Source organism: Pelodiscus sinensis, chromosome 2 (genome assembly GCF_052426305.1).
Source record: "Pelodiscus sinensis isolate ZL-2025 chromosome 2, ASM5242630v1, whole genome shotgun sequence".
NCBI classification, from domain to species: domain Eukaryota; kingdom Metazoa; phylum Chordata; order Testudines; family Trionychidae; genus Pelodiscus; species Pelodiscus sinensis.
Genome location: NC_143053.1, coordinates 201,861,717 through 201,886,537, shown reverse-complemented (window position 1 = coordinate 201,886,537; position 24,821 = coordinate 201,861,717). Strand labels below are relative to the sequence as shown.

The window sequence follows — 24,821 nt, the reverse complement described above, 5'->3', positions numbered from 1 at the left end:
AATTTATAATTGGCAAGTTTTTGGCTTTTGTTTCTAAATATACATTCCCAAATGCTTAGATGTGCTATTACTAAATGGAGTTGCAAAACATCAGTCTGAAAGCACCTAAAGCTGCTTTATATTTGCATCTATGAAAGAGACACCAAAGGCTCTGATCCTGCAGTCTGTTCTCTGTAGACAGGGACCCTCGCATGCACTGTTAACAACAATGGAGCTCTACATGGGCGCTGGTCACTGGAGTCTGCCTATGCAAATTAACTTGCAGGACAAGGGGAAATGGTTCTAGGCAGACTAAATATGACTTAGTGGACCACAAGATGGAAATCCAGAGGAAATCTGTGGCCCATTGGGGTTCCACCTACAGCCTGTGCACCCTGTCTCTGCCCCTTTTTCCCCCCCTGCTTCTCGCGCACTGGAGCCCTGCACATACCTACTTCTCTCTCTCCCTCCCAGCATTTTTGGAGTGCCATGAATTGGCTAATTCATGTCCCGTCCACACTTCTCCCCCTGCTTGAACACTGCAAATCATCTGATTCACAGCGCTCCAAAAGTGCTGGGAGGGAGGAGGAGTAGGTAAGTGCAGGGCTCCAGTGCCCCAGTGCGCAAGAGGGGTCAGGGCTTGCTTTTCATTCTGTTCCCCGGATTACCAGGGAGTGAGGGGGAAGTACTTGAGAGGTCTTCATGGAATGCAAGGATTTTCCCCTCACTCCCTGATAGTCCGGGGAATGGGATGAAAAGCAAGCCACATCCCAGAGCACACGGCTCCTGCTCCCCCTACGCTCCCAAAATGGCACCCTTTGTAGAGAGGGAGTGCATGAGCCGTAGGTGGAACCCCAATAGGCCGCATGCTGGTGCAGGTTGCCCACCACTTATATATGAAGTTTACAGAACTACCTATCAGTATTTCTTTCCTCTTCTGCTTTTACATAGTACTTCAGTCATCTGGATTGTTTATATGGTGATTGGGGTGACACTTTCTGAAGACATGGCCTGTTCCTTCAATCTGCCTCCACTTGTATAAGGGATTGTACAGAAGAGGGGTGCAAGATCAGGCCAATACAAATCTCCAAATGTTAAACATCATCTGTTAGAATTAAGAATCAGTGGTTCCGACTTGCCTTATTTGCTTATTGCTATACAAGTTTTGGTATTTGGGAGGGGCAGGAAAGGGCCAAAGGAAGAATACATCTCATACTTAAATGGAAGGTAAAACTGGCTAGGGAAAGCATGGGGAAATAAATTTGCAGATCTTTTTGCTTAACTTTGTTTAAATGTTTCAAACAACAGTAGCTTTATAATTTGTAGTGCTCATTTTGTACTAAATGTGTTTTGCAGAATTTCCGTTAATAGCAATAACGTCCAGTCTTTACTAGATGCAGCAAACCAATATCAAATAGAACCTGTGAAAAAAATGTGTGTGGATTTTTTGAAAGAGCAGGTGGATGCTTCAAACTGTCTTGGTAAGAGATTTCTTTAACAGGAGTGCATCATTTTAAAGGTATTCTTTGAAAAATGCCATTGAATATTTGAAGCTGGGTATTTCTTTTTAAAAGATGACAGACTTTGCACAGATCAATATGCCATAAACTTTTGAGACTTCACTTGGAAGCTTGTGAACTGGTTATATTACTAAAAACTTACCCACCCAGATCAACTTGTTCAAATTTCAGTGTCGTATCTACAAACAGTATTGCTTATAAAGTTCAATAGATTTAAGTACAGGATCCTGTTTAACAGAATGAAGTTTATAGTCTCAAGTTCTTGGCACTTTTTGAGGAACTTATTTTGTTTCCATTATAAATTGAGGTTCCTATTCTATAACTAGCTCTGACTGGGCAAATACCTATTAGAGTGGTCCAATTACGGGCTTCTGCATGATTTGAAACTAAGAATGGAATATCATTGGTGGTAGCAGTGGTTCTCTCCTTTCTTTCCACTGAGGTAGATCCATAAGTTAGTGTTTACTTCAGAAGAAGAGAAGCATTCAGCTCTTGAGTTATAGATGAATTATGTGTAAAACTGTGTGCCATGTAAGTAATAAAAATACCATAATTCTAGAGATACTTACTCCAATGGCATATATGAAAACTTCTTGCAGTACAAACTTTGGGAAAAGTTTAACCCCTTTTTTTATTCCCCCCCGTATAGGTATAAGTGTATTAGCAGAATGCCTAGACTGTCCAGAACTGAAGGCCACTGCAGATGACTTTATCCATCAGCACTTCACTGAAGTTTACAAGACAGATGAGTTTCTACAGCTTGATGTTAAACGTGTGACACATCTCCTGAACCAGGACACACTGACTGTAAGGGCAGAAGATCAGGTAAGACTCCAGTTTTCTTAGTACAGTGTGCCTTCTACCAGCTAAATACATCAATTAAAAGGTTTAAATGCTGACTTAAAATGTATTACATTGAATATTTCCATAGTGTTAATAATATCATCAAATAATTTATGAGCCTTGGTCCAGAAATCTGTCTAATTCAGAAGACCCAAGGCAGCATTTCAGTTGTTGGAAGCTGCGTAGTTGTGAGGATCGCTTTAAGGAAATAAGAGGGGGATTATGGAAAGCGTTCTGTCTGTCTAGCTCCGTATGTGATCTCCATTGCCATAGTTAAAGTTAAGTCCCAGGTATTTTTAATAAAAGTTACAGACAGATCACAGGCAATAACAAAAATTCACAGAAGCCTATAACCTGTCTGTGATTTCTATTAAAAATACCAGGTAGATGGGGAAGATTAACACTGAGAGCTCCACTGGGGTCTGACCACTGGCAGGTACAGTAGGCTGAAGCTGAAAAAATCATGGAGATCCACTGAAATCACGGAATCTGTGACCTCCATTGCAGAATTCTATCCTTAGTCATAGTATGTGAGCTGAATTTGAAGAGGAGTCGGTCTAGCTAAAATGGAAGAAATAGTCAATTTTCAGGAATAGAGACAGGTGACTGGTGGTGTCCCCCAAGGATCCTTACTGGGACCCCCGTTCAACATATTTATAAATGATCTGGAGAATCAATGAGGGTAGAAAAATTTGCAGATAATACTCAACTCAGTATAGTTAAGAACAAAGCAGACTGTGAAGAGCTTCCAAAAGATCTCACAAAACTAAGTGATTGGGCAACAAAATGTCAAATGAATTTTAATGTTGATAAATGCAGACTAATGCACATTGGAAATAATAATCTCAACTATGCATACAATATGATGGGGACTAGTTTAGCTATAACCACTCAAGAGAGAACTATCCACAGTGACTCCAAGATATCTGAAAACATCCACAGAGGCTATGTCTAGACTACACTGATCTATCAGAAAAAGGCAAACTGCATTCCGTCTACACTGGGCCAAATTTCAGAAAAGCCTCCTCTTTCGGAAGAGCCTTTCTTCCACGTGGAAGGAGGAAGACAGGACTTCCGAAAGAGTGAGTCTGCTCTTCCTCAAAAAAAAAAAAAGTAGAAGAGCAGATGCGTTCTTTGGATGCGGCTAAGTTTAGAGGTATCCCGGAAAAACCCTGTAGTGTAGACATAGTCTTAATGTGCAGCAGCAGTCAAAAAAGCAAACAATGCTAAGAATCATTTAAAAAGGGATAGAGAATAAGAAGAATATCTTATTGCTTCTGTATAAATCCCTGGTACACCCACATCTTGAATACTGGGTACAAATGTGGTTGCCTCATCTCAAAAAAGATATATTGGCATTGGAAAAGAATCAGAAAAGGGCCACAAAAATTAGGGGGTTTGGAATGGTTCCCATCTGACAAGAGATTAAAAAGACTGGGACTTCTCAGCTTAGAGAAGAGGAGATTAGAGGGTGATATGATAAAAGTCTATAAAATCATGACTGGCATGGAGAAAGTGAATAAGGAAAAGTTATTTACTTGTTCACATAAGAACTAGGGGTCACCAGATGAATTAATAGGTAGCAGGTTTAAACAATCAAAAGGAAGTTTTTCTTCATGCAGCACACAGTCCACCTATGGAACGCCTTCCCAGCGGATGTTGTGAAGACCAGGACTTTAACAGAGCTCAAAAAAGAGCTAGATAAATTCATGGAGAATAGGTCCATCAATGGCTATTAGCCAGGATAAGTATGATGTCCCTAGGTTCTGTGTGTCAGAGGCTGGGAATGGTGATAGGAGAGGGATCACTTGACAATTCCCTGTTCTGTTCACTCCTTCTGGAACATCCGGTATTGGCCACTGTTGGAAGACTGGATACTAGGCTAGATGGACCTTTGCTCTGACCCAATATGGCCATTCTTATGTCCTGAGCTGAAGGGTGAGCTACAGTTCAGCTCAGGCTGTAAAAAATGTTGTGTAGGAAGGACAAAAAACCTCTAAGAAAATGGGTATATGAAGATTTAAGTTGCATAAATTGATCTGTGTTATCAAAGGAAACTTACTACCAAACTGTCTAGAGGAGGAGGTGGGGAGGCATTGTCATCATCCATGCCAGCCCCTGCTCAGCCAATGCCCCTTCCTCCCTGCATCAGGCTGCTGCAGCTCCCAACATCAGCTCCGCAGGCTAGTCCCTCCTGACCTGGGAGTGGAAAAGCAGTCAGCAGACAAAGGTGAGGTCTTGGAGGGAGAGGTGGTACAGAGGAAGTTCCAGTACTTCTTCTGGAGTATCTGGTCTTTATATATTACCAAGTTGTCAACTCCTAATTCAGCTACACAAGAAAAACTGGTTTGCAGCTTTAATTACTTGTGTTTGTTCTTTAGGTTTATGATGCAGCAGTCAGGTGGCTGAAGTATGATGAGCCTAACCGCCAGCCGTACATGGTTGATATCCTTGCTAAAGTCAGGTTTCCTCTTATATCGAAGAACTTCTTAAGTAAAACAGTACAAGCTGAGCCACTTATTCAGGATAACCCTGAATGCCTTAAAATGGTGATCAGTAAGTTGCCTCCCAATTGTACATTTTAATATTTTGTATAATAAGTTTAGAGATGTAATTTTTTTGCTTTGACAATTGCTTACTTTAATATGGAATTGTTTTCCGCTGTATTTTAGTTTAGTTTAACTATAACAATAACTGTATTCCTTCTAAGCTGTCTCGTTTAGCTGCTTGTCAAATATCAGTAGCACCAATTAGTGTGCAACAGATATAACGAGAAAAGAAATGAAAGTTGTTGGTAAATGATCTCAATGTAATAAGTAATGAAATGTGGCTTCTTTTCAAGATTATTAAAGATAATTGGGAGGGTTAGTGCACCTTTGAGACTAGCTAATAGCTTTAATATTTCTCAAGTTTACATTGGAATTAATAAGAAATGTTTGTCAAAATAACTGACTATGATCCTTCCCTAGGTAACTTAAAAAAATTAGACCTATGCTCCACCATCTCTGGAAGTAATGCAGACTGACAATTGGAACTAAAGATACAGCACTCTAAAGTAGGGGTGTTAAAAAGCAGTTTTATTTGTAAATGTATAACTGCTGAAATTGTCAGTGGTTATGCACGGGGGAGGCAGCTGGGCAGGAGCTAATGGACCCCCTCTCCCTTCCTGTGCTACTGCCTCTGATACCAGTGGCAGCAGCGTGGGGAGGGTGGGAGTGGGGCATCAAACCAGTTTGATAGCTTTCTTTGATAGGATATCAAACCTTGTGGATAAAAGGGAGAAGCGGTGGACGTAGTATGCCTAGACTATAGTAAGGCATTTGATAGCTTCCTGCAAGCACCGTCTCCTCCAACCTGCCCCCCTCACTCTGCTGCCTCTCATACAGAGGCAGCAGTGGTGGGGTGTGGGGATTGTGCGTAACCATGAATGTTAACTGAGTATTTAAACCAGGGTTTCCCAATTTTATTTGGCCATGGAACCCCTTAAAAAAAATAAACGCCAGGGGAAATTGATCGACAATGGGGAAAAAAAAGTAGAAAAACTGTCAAGCAAAAAAAAAAAAAGCCAGCCCTAAGACTCCTTGAAATGGCAGCTCTAGGCAACCATCCAGCTTGCCTGCCCCTAAGACAGGGGGCTGGGGGAGTGATCGAGTTCTCTCAGAACCCTTACTTCACTTAGGAACCCCAGGGTTCCATGGAGGAAAAACTGATTTAAACTATCACATCCCTATTCTAAAGTGCTAAATGCAATATCTCTGACAATCTCAGAGGGGTAGCCGTGTTAGTCTGTAACTTTAAAAGTAACGAGTAGTCCTGTGGCACCTTAGAGACTGTGTATATTTTTGTTGGTATGAGATTTAATGGGCAAAACCCACTACTTCAGATAAGCTTGAGTGGTTTGAGTTTATTTAAATGAATACATTAAAAAGAGAAAATGGGAAGGGGACAAATCCATCTACCCCTCCTTCCTGACCTGGATTTCTAATGCGGTCCCTAAAACTTCATCAAATGCCAGTGATGAATGCAGACATTCATAAACATTCAGGTTTTTGGAAAGAAAATCCAAGTTTAACTATTAGCCTTCAATTACTGCTGGAATAGATTACATGGCATTGCTTTATAACCACATACAGCCATTCTTTTCCTGCTAACAAAACTTTCACAAACTGAATCTTGCAGAGTGCTGAATGACCTTTACTCTCAGTGAAGCCAAATGGAGATTAGAGCTCTTAGTATAAAGCAGGGGTAGAGTTGAGAAGACAGGTTATACCAGAATATTTCCTAAACAGATAGTAAAGTAAGTGGTTGAATTATCTTTGAAAAGGTCTTACAGTGTTGTTACAAGTAAACTGAGGTTTTAGGTTGTTAAAGAGGAGGGGAACACAGACCGCTGCCTCTCCTTAGTGTTATTAGCTGGAAACTAAAAATAAGTCAATGTCCTCCCAGTCTATTTGTATCCCCCTACGATGTTGCTTGTTGGGTGTCTCTTTTCTTACATTTCTATTCCCAGTTCTGCCTTTCTGTGCATGTTCCTTTCTGCCAGTTTCCATGAGTCAGATTTTGGTTATGCCTTTAAATGGATAGATTTTTTTTGACTGGATTGGAGCATGCAGGTACTTTTTTATCTTTGTTCTATTTTGACATTGCAGGACTTGTCTGGCATGGATCCCTAAACAGGGTATTTTTCCTATCCCTGTGTTCTATATATTCTCTCCTAAATGGAAAAAATGATAAATCTACTTTTGACTCAGAAAAATATTCAAGAAAAAAGCTGGATATTTGGAAAACATAGCTTGAAATTTGTTGCTCTGTAACTACCATATGCATACCTATCTGTCGCTATACAAATTGCATGGATTTCCTTGTAGGTGGAATGCGGTATCATTTGCTGTCTCCAGAGGACAGAGAAGAGCTAGTAGAGGGCACGCGGCCGAGAAGGAAAAAACATGATTACCGCATTGCCTTGTTTGGGGGATCACAGCCACAGTCTTGCAGATACTTTAATCCAAAGGTAAATCATTGTCAGAAAACATTCAACATCTTTGTTGTAATTTGCATTTGTTGTAGTGGTGGTAGAGTCATTAACTGAGCACTGATGATGTACTTGGTGCCAGGATTCATCACCCTCACTGTTAAAATGTGTGTCTTATTTCGGACCTGAACTTGCCTAGGTTCTGGTTCTTGTTATGCCTTTCTTCCTAATTAAAGAACCTTTTAATACCCAGTATTTTCTCCCTGTCAAGGATAAATACACTTTAATCAAGATGCCTCTGTCTTTGTGATAAGCTAGATAGATTGAGCTCTTCAGGTCTGTCACTGTAATACATTTTCTCCTTAAATAATTATTGTGGCCCTCTTCTGCGCCTTCTCCAGTCTTTCAGCGTCCTTTTTAAAATGTGGACATCAGACCAGTACAAAGTATTGGTCTCATCGATGCGGTGTACAAAATCAAAATTGCCTTTCTACTCCCTAGCATGCATCTCCGAGGATGACATTAGCCATGTTTGCAACAGCAGCACTCTGGCAGCTCCTTTTAAGTTGTCCACTTAAGAGTTTCTGACTTTCAGGATGTAGTCCCCAATTCTCTAAATATGGCCTGCTTTCCTTGTTTCTACATTGATCACTTTGCATTTGGCTGCATTAAAATGTGTTTTGTTTGACTGGGCCCAGCCACCCAAGTAATCCAGGTTGCCCTGTATGACTGCCTGGTGCTCGTAATTTACCATTCCACCAATCTGAGAATCATTAGAAAATGTTATCAGCAGTGATTTAATATTTGCCTAATACCCAATTCCTTTATGGAATCCCATAGAAACATCCCTATTCAGGGATGATTCTCCCTTGATTGCTTTTTTAGAACAACCAGTTAGCCAGTTCTTAATCTGTTTAATATGTGCTTTTTATTTTTATATATATATAATATTGGTATAATGACATTTTTATGTCAGTTACTGATAAAGCCAAACCACACGTAATTTCTCGTTCATTACGTTAGCATTGTGGTATCACCTAGACATCACCAAGCAAAGATGAAGACACCAGTGTGCTTGGTGTGGGACATGCACACGGACACAGTGTTTTCAATCTAAGGCTCTGATCCTGCAAAGATTGGCACATGTGCTTTATACTTTGCCAGTAATCTCACTGAAATCAGTAGGACTGCTCATGGTGAAATTGTTAGGCATGTATGTAAATCTGTACAGGATCTTAGTAAAGAAAACAATGATATGATGCTTGATGTACTCAGGCTTGATAGAGAGTAGTCCTTCATATTTAACTTTACTGCAGAGACATATCTTGACTCCTACATTATTTCCGATCCAGTAATTTGGAAGGGGAGGCTATTTGGTGAGAAGTAGCATTGCCTTCAAAGAGAGTGATTGAGTATCTTTCTCAACCTGTAATTCTTTGTTTTTCAATATTAAAACCCACCATCCCTAAGGAAGGAATTTCAGAGGGCAAATTACAAAAGAATTAAGTTCTGTGTTACCAGCACTATTGGGAATGCCCTCATTCAGCAAAGTAGGTGCTTAAGTACTTTCCTGCATTGAGCTCTTAAAGCATTACCATTAAATAAACCCATAAAAATCCCAATTAGTGTCTTCTACAGGTAATAACTGGATCATTGAGTCCCATATTGCTATTTTCTTATTTTGGGATTTAGCTGCTGTTTAACCTTGGAAAATCTTGTGTTTCTGATTCATCCCTTCTCCAAACTAGATTGTTGAGTAGTCTCCTTGGAATAATACTAAACAATGTAATAGAGTAACAGCATGGTAGTTGCGTGACAACTGCTATTCTAGGAGATAAAATAGAATTTAAATCTCACAAAAGTGAAGAAAGTTAGGGCTAAAGGGACACAAGCAATTTCAAAATATGACACATCTCCCTAAAATGTTTTCTCTAACGGTGTTATCATTTGCAATTTTAAGTAACAGGATGCAAAGCATTTCTTTCAGCTTGTTTATTTTGTACACCAAGTGCTGCCAAATGCAGAGTTTCTCCTGTACAGACTGCTGGTCAGTTTTCCTGTTTCTTATTTCCTTTGTCATAAAACGGAGAAGAGGAAAATGTTTTAAAAACAGAAAAATGTGATTGCACAACAGGGGCAGAGAAATTAGCTGGCTTTTTGTCATATTGCTATCTAGTCAACTAAAAATGTCCTTTTTAAAGTTAAGTTCAGCTTTTCTAGATTCACCCTGGCTAAGGGCTCCTATGATGCTTGTTATTTCCTCACTAAAAGGGGGAGAGGAGAGTGGTGCATCATGGAAGTTGTAATTCAGCTCATAGAGAATGAGTGCATAAGGTGTCTGAACTACAGCTTCCACGAGGCACTATGGCACCACTTTAATTAAATATTTCAGTTTTCAATGTTTTGTTGAAACACATGCAGGAGGGTGAAAAAAGCACCATTTCCCAATCTGCTCTGATTAGTAAGACGTGGGTAACAAGCTTGGCTTCTTGGTAAGTTGTCATTGCAAATCTTGTATGTATTACCCTGAGTCAGCTTTTTTTTCCCTCTGACAACCTGAACAATTGAGTTCAAAGTTTCTGGCTTCCCTTTTTTACTTTCTTTTACCCCAAAACCAACCAGGCTAGAATGATGTAGACTAATAATGGGGAGCAGCATCACTAGAATGTCTCATTAGAGGGTGATGAATCTGTTGAATAGGTCAGAGGAGTGCGAGGAAAAACCATAGACCACCCTACAAGACATGAAGTGTGATTATGAAGGAAATAGAAGCTGTGGATTGAGGCTGCTCTAGGGGTCAGACCCATTAGTAATCCCTCCACTGTTGCAAGGGAGAAGCTTTAGCAATGAAATCAGGTAGAAAACAGGATGGTCTTACACAAAGCAGCAAGAGAACTTGAAGTTTATTCCTTGATAAGACTAGTTTTCTTCCAGTGCCATAGCATATCTTTTCTGGGAGGCTGTTGGGAGGGTCAGCCTAAACAGCATCCTTGTGTGACAATACTGATAACATCAATAGTAGTCCCAAAGGTGACATAAAACAGAAGGGCCTTTCACTTTCTTGTATAGCACTGACAGATTTTCTCCCCAGAGGCCTTGCATTGATCCAAGCTTCTGACATCAGTGCTTTTCCTAATAGGCTGGATTCTGATTTCTAATCTCCCTCCTAGCCATCTGCCTGGGTTTTGGCCCTTTTGAGGGCCTTCCAGCGGAGCCTTTTTTTCTGCCGCCACCTCCCTTCAGGGTCACTCACAGGAAAGAACTTTCCTCTTGCAGTTCTTCTCTCTGAGTGTGACTGAACCCTCCTTCCCTCCATGCTTTATGAAATAGACTTATGGACATAGATATGCATAATTTGAAGATGTTTGGGACAAATTACATCATGTAGTCTTAATGTCATGATATGCTGGATTTGTATCTTTTATTTTGGTGTATGTATCATTCTTGTGTGTTAAGTCAGAGATATGGAATGGTTTGTGATGGTTTTAAAAGTGCAAAGGAAAGCCATCAAGGGTGTTTCCCTCAATGTCTGGTCATATGTAAACAAACCCTTTTGTCCTTTAAGTCTTAGCAGTGGTTAGTATTAAAAAGGCATGTGACATACACACCCCAACTGGTAGGGTCTGACCAGTTAAGACTTTTCCAGGTAAGGGTGGAATGTAGAATTCCTGCCTAAAGGTGGAATCTATAAAACAATGGGAAGCTAGCAATTTCTTTGTCTTTGGTTGGTATTACACTCCCAAGAAAGTGAACCAGAGACCCCTGGGAGAGGAACTTCCCTGGTTTGGAGGCTTAGCTGGAATAAGAACAATTTTAGGGTGAGTTTATTATAAGTTTGTACTGAGGTGTTAGAATTACCTAAGCATTTTCTGTTGTTTTAGATTTGTAATCTACTTTGCTCTGCCTTTTTTCACTTACCACCTCCTAAATCCTATTGCTTATACTTAATAAAATCACTTTTATTTACTATCAAGCCCAGTGTAAATAATTGTTACATAGGGAGCAATCAGTGTGTACATCCTCCTTTTATTGTTAAAGGGGGCTTACCTAAATAATTCATTTGGGGTTCTGATCCCCTCTGGGGAATGGTATTCCAGGATGCTGGGCCCAAAACTGCATTTACCATGTACCTCAAGTGTTTCAATGTCTGTATTGTTCCTCAGGGAAGGGCAGTGATCTCAAATCTGTGCCTTGGCTGGGGGAAACGAGCAGAGCTGGCACAGCAGGAGAGGGTAGTGAGAAGCCCCAGAGTGCAAGAAGGCGAGTGTCGGTGGCTTTGTGACTGTAGGAAGCACCCCCAAGGGGTCTTCTGTGACCATCACAGAGAGCACCCAGCGCTTCTGGAATTCATCTGATGCCTTCCCAGTGGATCTGAAACTGAAGTCAGACACCTAATCCACTTGGGGGAGAGTTGATAAGGCAACGGTGGGCCTGACTCAGCATAAGAAGCCAGCCAGCTGGTCAGACAGGTCCAAGAGAATAGTGCTAAGCCATTGGTCATGATCACCAAGATCTGCATGCATCTTGTCAGCCCTTCTTGATACATGTGAAGCTTCTAAGGCAGACTGCAAGATGTTTTGGGCTGCAATGTCTTCAGTATATTGAATGCTTAGCCCTGTTGTCTTTCCATTGAATCCAGGTATCGGTAACCTTTCACTGTGTCTGATCAAGCTTATTCTTGCTAGCTTCTTGTAATAGATACTTATGGGTATGTGGAAGACCATTCAGCAACTTTAACTAGAATAGAACATTGCCACCCATCACCTGAAAGAAATAGTGTGGTGCACATTTAATCTCCATTGGCTCCTTTCGAAGCTGTTAGTGAAAATCTTTTAAAACAATGAATGATCTGAGATATAGCTGTTCAAAAGCTGCCTCTTCTGCTATTTGCCATCACAGTGTGCAGTCAGCTCTTTGGTTGGATGTTTCTAGGGCTATGTCTAGACTGCAGGCTTCTTTCGAAAGAGGCTCTTTCGAAAGCATCTTTCGAAAGAGCCTCTTTCAAAAGATCGCGTCTAGACTGCAGGCGGATCTTTCGAAAGAGAAATCCGCTTTTTCGAAAGAGAGCACCCAGCGAGTCTGGATGCTCTCTTTCGAAGACGGCCTCTTTACATTGAAGAACGCCTTCCTTCGAAAGAGGAACTTTCGAAGGAAGGCGTTCTTCCTCGTGAAACGAGGTTTACCGCCATCGAAAGAAAAGCCGCGTTCTTTCGAAATAATTTCGAAAGAACGCGGCTTGAGTCTGGACGCAGGGGAAGTTTTTTCGGGAAAAGGCTACTTTTCCCGAAAAAACCCCTGAGTCTGGACACGGCCTAGGACTTTCCCAGCAGAAGTCCCCCGCTCTTTACCATCTATGTTTAGAGTCTATATCTTCTTGCAGTCCATTAGAGACCAGATCCCTGACAATGTGACCGCTAACATTTCTGCCAGCAGTATTATTCGTTGTTGTTGGTGCTATTCACTGTGGGTAGCACTATGTATAACGTGTTGGTAAATACTGTAAACAAGTTCATATCTGTCATAGTAATTAGCTCTATGTGAGAGAGAAACTCCCTCTTTTGTAAAATTTGGTGTATTTTTATTCTGTAGCAATGTGTTCTTTCTCTGTATCAGACGTCTGTTCTTCCACTCCTGTAAACAAAAAGCTTTAATCATTTTATGGAAGTCTAAGAGACTTTTTCAAAATATATGTGCCCTAGGAGTGCTCTTCAATTTGCAGTACTGTTTTGAAAAGGAAAGTTAAAACTGGCTGCCTTAAATCTCTGTGAAAATATTTCTTCAAAAACTCTCCCTGCAGATAGACATTACCTATTCTTTATATTGCAGGATTACAGCTGGACAGACATCCGCTGTCCCTTTGAAAAGCGCAGAGATGCAGCTTGTGTCTTCTGGGACAATGTAGTTTATATTTTGGGAGGCTCCCAACTTTTCCCCATAAAGCGAATGGACTGCTACAATGTGGTGAAGGATAGCTGGTATTCCAAACTGGGACCTCCAACGCCTCGAGATAGCCTTGCAGCTTGTGCTGCGGAGGGCAAAATTTATACATCTGGTGGTTCAGAAGTGGGTAAGACACAATCTTTAAAAAATTATATATATAAAATACTTTTTAGTTGCATTACTTCCTTGTTTGAATAGAATCTGTGCATGTTGCTGTAATACTAGACTATGAAGTTCTCCTGTCTAACAATAGGTTTCTATCTAGATGCTAAGAGGTTTTATCAATTTGTAGTGCATATTAAGACTCCATTTTACTGAGTAAAAATGAACAGTCTGTCTTTTGTTTGTATCATAAAGAAATAGCTGCAGCTGTCTGAAGTAAATTAGCTGCAAGCAAATACATTTCGGGGGGAGGGTCTTTGCTTACTGGTGTAACTTGCAGAGAATTTCACTTTTTTTTGTATTCAGTAACAACAGAATGTAACCCGAGATTTTAATGTAACAATATAATATTTCCAAAAGCTATCCATTTTAATTGAAGGGAAACCCCTACTTAACTGTTCATGTACAGAAGGATTTCCTACCCCCAATTTTAGGTGATGGTTTGTTGAAAAAAGTTGCTTCTTGCTGGTGTGACCTTTTTTTTCCTCAATTAGCATCTGCCTCCTTAACTGAAGTGAACTTTCTCCTTCAGAAACAGATTTTTGACTAGAGTGAAAAAGATCCTGTATGCCACAGAGGAAGATAAATCTATTGCAAAACACAAGTGCCCTAGTTCCAATTTCCTACTTCTGTATTAACTCAATTTATTTCATTTGGTTTATGCCTCATTTATACTGATGTAAGGAAAGTCTGCATCAAACCAACTTCTGCGGTATAATGTATGGAGATTCACAAAAATAAATACCGTGACAGTATAATCCATAGTTAGTCATTTTGAGTTCTGCCTTCCTACAGAGTAAAGCAAGCAGAAAATAAACAACCAATCATTGTCAGTAGCTAACATGAAGTATTATTCCCTTGATAAGTTGTGATTTTTAGATAGTATTTGATTTTAAAATACTTCATCAGATTTGACTTTGCAATTGGTAAGGCAGCAGTTCATATCTGCCATCTAGTGTTGTACATATGAAATAACTGTTTTCCCTCTTGCAAATCATTTACTCCTCTCATGCTGTGAAATTCAGACCTGAGGTAAGGCCTATTCTTCTCTGTCCAAAATGACAGTCCGTTAAGGCAGTGTGACTAAACTTGGACTGCACAGGCTCTCTTCCCCAGCATATCACAAGAAGTTAATACACTTGTAATAGGAAACTGTTATAGGATTTGTGTTTTCAGTAAAATATATAGTTCTTCTTTTCTTGCTATCAGTGTTGAAGATAATTTAGTTCTCCTGTTACTATTTTATTAAAATTAATTTTGATAATGTACAGATTTTGGAATCTTTGACAAATAATGACCAATTGTCCAAAAATTTTCATTTACACTGTGTCAAACTTTTACCTTCCTGATTAAGATCAGAGAGAATAAGTAACATTTTCACCTGACGTATGTCTAAAGTGTTTTTATTTTTTTATTCTTCCCCAACCTCCCTCCCCACTAATCTTTCTGTAACAGTTGATAGTAAATTACAGGGCTGCTTTTTTTTTTTTTCCTTCTTCAATTAAACTCCTTGACAAGTCAGTAACTTATTGTCTGGTGTTGGATTGGCTATAAAAGTCTGAAAAACATGTCAGGATTTCACTGATTGTTTTCCACTTAATCAGCATGATTAATATACCCTCTGAATCCCTTATGACCTTTATGCGTGTGCTGCTTAGTTTTATCTTGAAAATTTTTGTTAGCTGGTACAAGTGATGGAACTCTCTCTCTCATTGTTTAAATAAGGTAAAGATTAATTTACAGTGATGATGTATTCAGAACTGATTTTAATTTCAGATTTTTTAAAAAATATAGTTTGATGGCCATTCCTGTTAATGCTTCCATTATTGTTAATGAGTGTGTGTTTTTGTATAAAGGAAAAATATGCTCCATTCTGTGTGTAGCTTGGCTTTATAATTTTGTGTTGCCCCTGCTAAGCAGAAGTAAGGTGCGACACAGCCTGTTTCATAATTAGTAAATGTGCATCTTGGTTAGTCCAACAAAAATATGTACATTTCATAGAAGTTTCTGCAGGCCTGATGCCCTGCCACATGGGTTCCAAGAGTCTGAATCCCTACCTCCCAAGACAGGCAAGGGTTGGGAGTTTGTTCACTTCTAGAGGTGGAGAAAAGTGGGAAATATCTTGCCCTTATTCAGGTGGTATCAGATGGAATAAAGAGTTAAAATCACAGAGTAGCTAGTGGAAGCTATCTCCCAACATTTTTCACTTGTGCCATGATTCAGACCAGCACCAGCTTAAATGCTAAAGTATCATTGAATTCCCACTGCAATCAATAGGACTTTTTCAGTTGACATCAGCAGGACCTGGATTGGGGTTTTCAAGGGAAGAGCACTGATACGGGACCTTTAGAAAGTGAGAGGGCACGTCATCTTGCCATCCCCTGGAAAGAAGTACAACTTCAAATGGCAGTTTTGTAGTGAAGTGATCACTAATCCCATGGAAGTAAACTACAGTATAACTTAATATTGCCACTATATTCCAAAAAGAATACATTGCAAGAAACATTACAAAGTGAATTAATCATACTATGTATTGCAATTTGAATCCTGTTGATTTGTATGAATCTGTGCAATTTACAAGTCTTCATCTGTTTTAACGACACCATCTAAGAGTTCAGCACATTTCCAATAAGGAAGCTGACATCAGATAAACTATCCTGTTAACTAATTGTAAATACATTCTCTCATGTCCCTGTTCATTTCTTCTTTTAATCGACCTCCCTCGGGCATCCAAATGAGTTTCATTAAAGTACATATGTCAACACTTATCCTAGGTTTAGGCCAACTAGTCTGGGATGGGGTAGAAAGGAGTGGGATAGAAAGCAGCTTTCCCCTGTAACTAATGATTAAAGTATTGACACAGTATTGTTAGGTTTTTCTTTTCAAATGCAACCTTTAAAGTAAACATTACTTTGCTTTCTTGAAGGAAACTCTGCTCTGTATTTGTTTGAATGCTATGATACACGAACAGAAAGCTGGCACACCAAGCCTAGCATGCTGACTCAGCGGTGCAGTCATGGGATGGTGGAGGCAAATGGCCTGATTTATGTATGTGGAGGAAGCTTGGGAAACAATGTTTCTGGAAGAGTCCTGAATTCCTGTGAAGTTTATGATCCGGCAACAGAAACGTATGTACTGATTCTAACTACCTTTGTCATTAGTAGCTATTGTGGATTTGCTTGCATTTCAGATAGCCAGCAGAGAGACAACTGAGAAGAACTGTGCAGTTACTGAAGAAGGAAAGAGGAATAGTGAATAGGAACGCAGGATATTTGGCTGGCTGGATGCAAAGTGCAGGCCTGTGCTTTAGGAACCTTTCCTCTTCTATATCTTGCCTTTCCCAATGTCAGAAGTTGAGAAATAATATAAATACATTATCAAGAACTGGGTGAGTAACTCTTCATTTTTTTTTCAGGTGGACTGAGCTGTGTCCAATGATAGAAGCCAGGAAGAATCATGGGCTGGTGTTCGTAAACGACAAAATATTTGCTGTGGGTGGACAAAATGGCTTAGGTATTCAGTGTTTAACTATATTCAGTTTATCCACAAAATATTGTTTCTGAACAGGCTTTTACACGTACAAGTTATAAATTATTAATAATCATGTTTTATTACAGTAGTACCGAATGACCAACCAGGAATAGGGCCCCAATGTGCTTGACACTGAGCGAGCAAACAGAATGACAGAGACTCCTTGTCCTGAAGATTGTTAAAACTACATAAATAAGATAGACACAGGGATGGGAGAAAATATACAATAGAGCGAATAACATAGTGGCAAACAGCATATTAGTTCCACACTTGTTTGAAGGGGGCAGAGTAGATTTGCTTAAGAGTGGCTCAACGGAGGGATCCGGGTGAGGGAGAAGAGGATAACCGGATCAGATATGGAATGAAAAGAAGGAGGATTGAAGCAAGCCGCTAATCAGAACAGAGAAAGTCCATTGCAGTCATGTTCACACTAGGGATGTAATAGTGAAGTTGATTAACCAGTGAACCGATAAGCAAAAGCGTATAGGTTAATGCTATAGACTATGAACATTTCTCCCCCTCCTCTGCCAGTAAACTTTTTAGCAGGCTGGCCAGCAGCCAAGCTCTGTCCTGGCTCATGCCAGGACCGGGGCCTACCCCCACTGCAACTCTGCATTTAAAGTGTATTAGGAGCCAGGTGGGCAGGCAGCCCGACTCAGTTCCGGCTCGCACTGGGTCTGAGAACTCAACACCTCCCCCGACGGGCTGCTTCCCCCCTGCGCTGCTGCCTCTTTATCAAAGGCAGCAGCATGGGGTGACAGGCAGCCAGTCCGTGAGGGGAGCTAGTTTATAAACACCTGCCTGGCACTCCATGCAGCTGCCTCCAATACAGAGGCAACAGTGCAGAGTGGCAAGGGGCTCCTCAGGAGTGGGGCTGGAGAGCACTGGCTGCCGGCCTCACCCTCGCGGATCATAGAATAATCAAGTAACCAATAAGAATTCATGAGGTTAATTGGCTATTCAATTAACCGATATTTAACATCCCTAGTTCACACAAGTGACAGATTTTTATGAGCAAATGAGTAAAAGACTGACTTACAGTCTTCCAATTGATCAGTTATTAGGATCACATGAACATTTAAAAAAAATTGAATTATGCAGCTTTGTAACTTGTATGACCACTTGTTGGTTTGGGTTTTTTAAATACATTAAATACTACAATTAACAACAAATCTACTTATATTATTTTTTGAATGTATTGCTTGGCAGCAACTGCAATCATGCAAAATAAAAATAGAAGCTATATCATACTCATGATTTTATATACTTGCACTGTAAACTATGGTTTAGGTCAGAAATTATGATACAGTCAACCTATTGTTTAGTGCTTTGCCTTATGCTTGGTAAAAATCTGGTACCACAGTCATATAAAGGTATTAATCAAAGGCTAAAATTGAAATTTACTCAGTAAACAAAGATAAGCATTCCTTTATAAGAAAAGAGCTCTAGGATCTGCAAGTCTCAGTTTATTAAAGGCCCTCAATATTGCATCATCTGCAGTAGGGATGTTAAATATCAGTTAATTGAATAGTCAATTAACCTCATGAATTCTTATTGGTTACTTGACTATTTCATAGTCCTTAGGGGTGGAGTCAGCAGCCAGTGTGCTCCGACCCCACTCCTGAGGAGCCCCCTGCCACTCCATGCTGCTGCCTTGGTATCAGAGGCAGCAGCGCAGGGTACCAGGAGGGAGCTGGTCCAGAGAGGGGAGCCAGTTTAAAAACCAGATACAGAGGCAGCAGCATAGGGTGACAGCAGTCCCTGTCCGGGAGTGGGGGCTCAGCTCCCAGACCTGGCGCAAGCCGGAACTGAGCTGGGCTACAGGCTAACCTGGTAAAAAATTTACTGTCCGGGCAGGGGGGAAATGCGTGTAGCTTTTGCTTATCAGTTAATCCACTACACTGTTACATCCCTAGTATGCAGAAGATGGCAGCTTCTTCAACAAACTCTTTTCCCTTGTTTTCAACTCCCTTCCTAGCAGTATTTTCTTCATCATATATGTCATATCATATAATATCTGATCGTATCATATCATATATAAAAATTTCCTGTGAGATGGCACATTGACATCATCTTGTCACTCTGTGTCCACAGGCTCTGCCCTCGCATGGGCTCCCTGCCCAGACAGGCAGATTTGCCATCACCAAACACTAACAGCCCAACCTGAGCAGATTCTGCCTCCCAATGGTCCTGCCCACTCAGCTCTGGCCATGGCCTTTTGGACAGCCTGTTCCCCGGCCCAGGGGCTGCTTCGGCTGGTGCAAGGCCCACTCGTGCTGGGAATGGAGGCAGGCTCCCATGCCCTCCGGGCACCATGACTTACTCCAGGGCAATGCTGCTGTCGTTCTTGGTGCTCACGGGCTGCTGAACCAGCAGGCTCAGGAGAAGCACCAGGTGCAGGGCGAGGCGCTCCACATCCTTGGCTGCCTGCCACCCCATCCTCTGCCGCATGCTGAGTGGCTATGTTCTGAGCCCAGCTCCAAGCCACCCCAGTGAGACCCAAGCACAGACTGTCTCCCCAGCCACGCATGGGGCTGCAGCAGTGAGTGGCACTTCTGCAACGTGGGAAAGGAGGCAACTGGCAGCACTGACCTGACCAGCCCAGGCCCCCTTTGTTTGGCCATGCAGCCTCACCCTCCTTCCTCCCCTGCGCAGTTGGAGCACCAGCACTGGCTTCCTGCTGCAGTAGGGGAGAGGGGAAGGAGGAGAGAAATCCTCAAGCCTCACTGCACGGAGAAGCAGCACTCCCCCTCCTGGGCTGGGGAAACAGCAGTGCTTGAGTGTGCTGTCTGGAGGCTTTTGTTGCGCTCCTGTTGGTCAGAATCTAGCTAATGGGAGCAGCTGGAGTCCAACCCTCGGACTGATGCAGGGCTCAAAGACCAGTAAGTGTTCCCCATCCTTTCATGCCCAGACCCTTACCCTCTCACCATCACTTACCCCTGTGCTGAGACCCTGCACCCCAGCCTGCTTCTGTTCCCTCCCCCATTCCTACCTCTCCTGCCCAGACATCCTTCCCCCAAGCCCACTCCTGCCTCCTGTCCCCAAGCCTGCTCCAGTCCCCCCCTCCTGCCCCGGCCAGACATCCTACTCCCAGCTTGTTCCTGCACCCTCCCTCCTGGCCAGACCTCACACCCTCTGCCCTTCCTGCATCCCTATCCCACTTGATGGCAGCTCTGTCCCACACACTGAGCCACTCATATTTGGCCCCACCCCAGAGTCTGAGGGAGGGGGCGGGGTTTCCACAAAATCCACTACCCTGGAATCCCAGAAGAGTTAATCTGTCCTGAGGCCTTGAGCCTCAGTCCTGCTCACTCCCATGAGGTTGGGGCACCACGGAGTGAGGTGTTTCAGTGGAGGGCCACATCACTGATGGTTGGGGATTTTGAGGGGGGAGGCTTTTTTTCCTTCTCACATGTATGGTCCCCAACTGATTTTTCTGTTGGTCAGTGGCCCCGACCCAAAAAAGGTCCCCCACTCCTGCCATAAATAAATAAAATGTTGAAACCTTTTTGTGTTGGACATAATATTTTACTTTATTAAAATGAAGCCTGGCCAACAAGGCCCCATTTGGGGCCCAGCCCTCATCTGGCCTCAGCATCCTATCTCTGGCCCCAATCCTGGGGTCCAGGTCCCGTGGTCCAGCCCCCATCTGGCTACAGAAAAGGCTGGTGGCGGCTCCCCCTCCTGCTGCTCCATGGGTAGGAGGAGAGGCCACAATCCAGCCACAGTGGACAGAGGGGTTTGGCGAGTGTAGCGAGCACTGGGCACAGCCCTCTTGTAATTACTGATCATTAAAAATAATTAACCTACCTATTTGGTTTTTTGCAGCATTCATTTTTCATCCCTTACTGTCCTTTGGAATTGCTCTAAATACAGTATCTCTGGATTTAAAATACATAATCTTGCTCAGTTTAAGGACATGCCATCACTACAGCCTGGATCTACAGGCAGCAATCGATCCAGCAGGAGTTGATTTATCATGTCTAGCAGAGATGCAATAAATCAACTGCTGAGCGCTCTCCCATCAACTCCACCCAAAGGAGAAAAGTAACTAGAGTTGATGGGAGGGCTTCAGCTTTTGATTTACTGCACTGAAGACATTGCAGTAAGCAGACCTAAGTACATCTATTTCATCTACGTTATTTGCATAAATGAAGTTATGTAACTTAGGTTGATGGCCTGCAAAAAAGTTTTGACACACAATCTGAGACAGGATCACAGGTGAGAGAGGTTTCTCTTTCAGCTTGGTTGGGAGAATTACTAAGCTTAACTTCTTGAACATTGCCACTCTCAAAAACTTCATTTTATGATCTTTATCTCCATTTCTTTGATTTTTGGGGTGACAGAAAACACATGCCTTCCACAGTTGCCTCCTTTCTTCCTACCTCTCTGTATCCTAGATACTTCCCAGTCTATCCTACTTGAAATTGGATTTGGTGGAACTGCCAGTAGGAAGCTGGGGGAACTTGTTCCCACTATTAAATGAAACTTCTTGTAAAACAGGGTTAACTTGATTAACTTGTCATCTGACAAGAGGGTAACATGGTACAGTTGCTGCCCTGAGGAATTTACAATTTAAAGAATTATCACAAATCTACAATTAAAAAGGGTGAAACTACCTGTTTTGACTGCCCTAGATACTTAACATAGGATTTGTTGGGTAGTCTTGTGCAAGTCTTATCCTCTCTCTCCCTTCCTGTAAACCAGAAATAATAATACCTTCCTCACAGAAGTGATGAAAGTTAATTAGGTAATGTTTCTAAAGTGCTTTGAAGATGAGAATTACTGAGATGCTAACTGTATTACTTATTCATGCTAACAATGGGAATATTTTGTTTCACATTAATGCTAATTAAATGGCAAATTATAAACTAACGGTATTCTAACATAATGGTAGTTTTCAGTGCAAAGAATGATATGTAGATGCATCTCACATGCACGTAATGAGACACTCAAACTCCACCCTTTGAGCCTGCTAGTTGAACACTGAATTGGAAAATATCTATGACTTCCAAGTGGGGCAAAATAGTATTTTGAAATTAACTTTTTGTTAGTGAAAATTGGCGTGATTAACTAAATACTTTCACCACAGTGACGGCACTGAAATAAATTTATAAATAACAGCCATCATCCTAGATTATGCATCTTTTCAGGGTAACAGTTCTCAAAATCGCGTGTGTCTGAGCAGTCAGAATTTAAGACTGGGAATTACTACTCCTCTCTGCCCTAGGTGTGATAGTGTTGTGAGGCACTGATTATAAAAGTGCTTTTGGATTGGATGGTACATTAAAATTGTTTGTGGTCTTGTAATTGTTTTTCAGCACTTTCCTTGCTGCCGCCTCTCTTTTGAGGGGGGAAAAAGCAGCTAATCCCAATTACAGACCATGTTGCCTTCTTAAGAAGGGAGGAGGGATTGATTTTAATAAAAAAACACAGTTGGGATGTCCAGTTTCAGCCCGGAGTGAAAGCTTAATGAAGAATTATTAAACAGGAACTTGTAATTGGAAATAACACACAGCTGGAACTCCAGCAATACAAATATTACCGCCTGTATGGTTATGCATTCTCTACACAAATACATGTTCTATAAATATTCACATTGTGAAAAGATATATGATGGATTAAAATATCCTCTACTACTGTGAGTCAAAGGCCTTTTTGGTGAGATTTTTTTGGTAAGCAGTAGCAGTGTTCATATTGCTAATAATTGTTTGATTTATTTCAAGGTGGCCTAGACAACGTGGAATATTATGATATTAAGATGAATGAATGGAAGATGGTATCACCAATGCCATGGAAGGGTGTGACAGTGAAGTGTGCTGCTGTGGGCTCTATAGTCTATGTCCTGGCTGGCTTTCAGGGTGTGGGCCGATTAGGGCACATCCTTGAGTATAATACTGAAACAGACAAGTGGATAGCAAACTCCAAAGTCCGTGCTTTCCCAGTGACGAGTTGTTTAATCTGTGTTGTTGATACTTGTGGAGCAAATGAAGAAACGCTAGAGACATGAAGGAGAAGTCAGGACATTCTTCAGAGACTTGGAAAAGATGGCCATCGGTGCTTTGCTTTTGGATTTTATTGATTCTTGTTAAACTGAATAATCTTGAAAAACTGAGATGTAGCCCTCACATTTGTATATACAGTATGTGCCCATTTAATTTTTACCCTTTGTTCTAAAAGATGGGATGTATTTCAAGATTCCAGTATCCTAGCTCAGAACACGACATGTTTTCTTGAACAAATTTTTTGTGTGGCTTTGCCAAAAACTAACCAGCCTCTCTCCTCACCCTTCAGCTTAGTTACCTGGAAAATGTTAGTGCATTTGATATAGTTTAGCCTAAATCTCAGAAAAAACTTAAAAACAACAAATAGTCTAGTAAGCACCTTAAAGACTAACAAAACAAGTAGATGATATCATGAGCTTTCATGGGCACAACCCATGTCTTAGATGACAGGAGTATTAGAAGTCCAGATCCAAGAATAAATAAGGGGAGGAGCAAGGAGGAAAAAAATAGCACAAAGGGGGAGGGAAAAAAAGACAGTGAGTAGATAGTTCAAATAGTTACAAGAGGCTGATAAGAACAATTAGTACCTCCATTGGTTGATTGGTTAAGTCATTAGGCTGTGGAAGGTACCGTGCAAGCCATTACTTTATTCAAGATACTGAAGTGCAAACCAGACTACAAAGAATTACAAAGGGATCTTATAAAACAGGGTAACTGGATAACATCATGGCAGATAACTTTCAATATTGATAAATGCTAAGTAAGGCATATTAGAAAAATATCCTAATTATACATACATACAAATGATGGGGTCTAAATTTGCTGTTAACCACTCAAGTGAGACAGTTTGAAATCATTATGGTTAAGTCCCTGAAAACATTTGCTTAATGTGCAGGAATCACTAAGAAAGGAATAGATAATAAAACAGAAAATATCACATTGTCTCTATATCAATCCATGGCATGCCCGTATCTTGGCATGAAGTTGCCCCATCTCAAAAAGATATGTTGGCATTGGAAAAGTTTCAGAAAAGGGCAACAAAAGTGATTAGAAGTATAAAACAGTTGCTGTAGGAGAAAAGTTAATAAGGCTGGGACTTGGAAAAGAGATGACTTAAGGGGATTATAATAGAGAGTTGTAAAATCATGTCTGGTGTGAAGAAAACATAGAAGTGTCATTTACTGTTTGTCATTACACAAGAACTAGGGATCATCAAATGAAATTAAGGGGCAGGGGTTTAAAACAAACAAAATGAAGTATTTCTTCTAGGGATGTTAAATTGCATTTACTACCTGATTAGTTTATAAGAGGGGAAACTGCGGAGTCTCAGCAGGGATAACTCTGGGCCCCAGGAGCTAACCCTGCTGTGGCTCTGCCTTTTAAATGTATTAAGAGCTGCCAGGTCTTAATACATTTAAAAGGCAGAGCCACAGCATCTGGGGTTGAGCGTGAGTTGGGACAGCTGATTCCCAGTTAATGCCTGGTCATCCATCCCCCCTGCCCCGTGCCTTTTCCTCTCTTGCCCCCCCCCCCCCGGGGCGGGGCGGGAGAACTGGCTTTTAAGCCCACTCTTCACAGCACTGGCGCCCGCTCCCCCCTAACTCCTTTGCTGCCTCTCTCTTATAGAGGCACGGGGAGGGGAAATGCGACTAGTTAAGTCACTACTTGACTACCTGATAAGCATATGTTTATTGGGTAGTCTACTAGTTGCTTACATCCCCAATTTCTTCATACACTGCAGTCAACTTGTGGAACTGTTTGTCAGAGATTGTTGTGAAGGCCAAGACTATAACAGGGTTAAAAAAAGAACTAGAAAAATTCATGGAGGAGAGGCCCATCAATGGCTATTAGCTGAGACGGGCAGGAATG

The 24,821-nt window shown here is 41.3% G+C and overlaps 1 protein-coding gene across 1 annotated transcript in view; it reads left to right on the top strand.

Annotated features, from left to right (window-relative positions):
* The window catches only part of KLHL7 (kelch like family member 7), a 35,088-nt gene extending 10,727 nt beyond the window's left edge, over positions 1-24,361 (top strand). The window contains exons 4-11 of the mRNA XM_006138353.5: positions 1,336-1,460; positions 2,149-2,324; positions 4,724-4,898; positions 7,211-7,353; positions 13,141-13,381; positions 16,343-16,544; positions 16,832-16,929; positions 22,674-24,361. Of these exons, the coding sequence (XP_006138415.1) occupies positions 1,336-1,460; positions 2,149-2,324; positions 4,724-4,898; positions 7,211-7,353; positions 13,141-13,381; positions 16,343-16,544; positions 16,832-16,929; positions 22,674-22,957 (1,444 nt within the window). The 3' untranslated portion in view covers positions 22,958-24,361. The remainder of the gene's footprint in view (positions 1-1,335; positions 1,461-2,148; positions 2,325-4,723; positions 4,899-7,210; positions 7,354-13,140; positions 13,382-16,342; positions 16,545-16,831; positions 16,930-22,673) is intronic.
* The last annotated feature ends 460 nt before the right edge of the window (positions 24,362-24,821 follow it).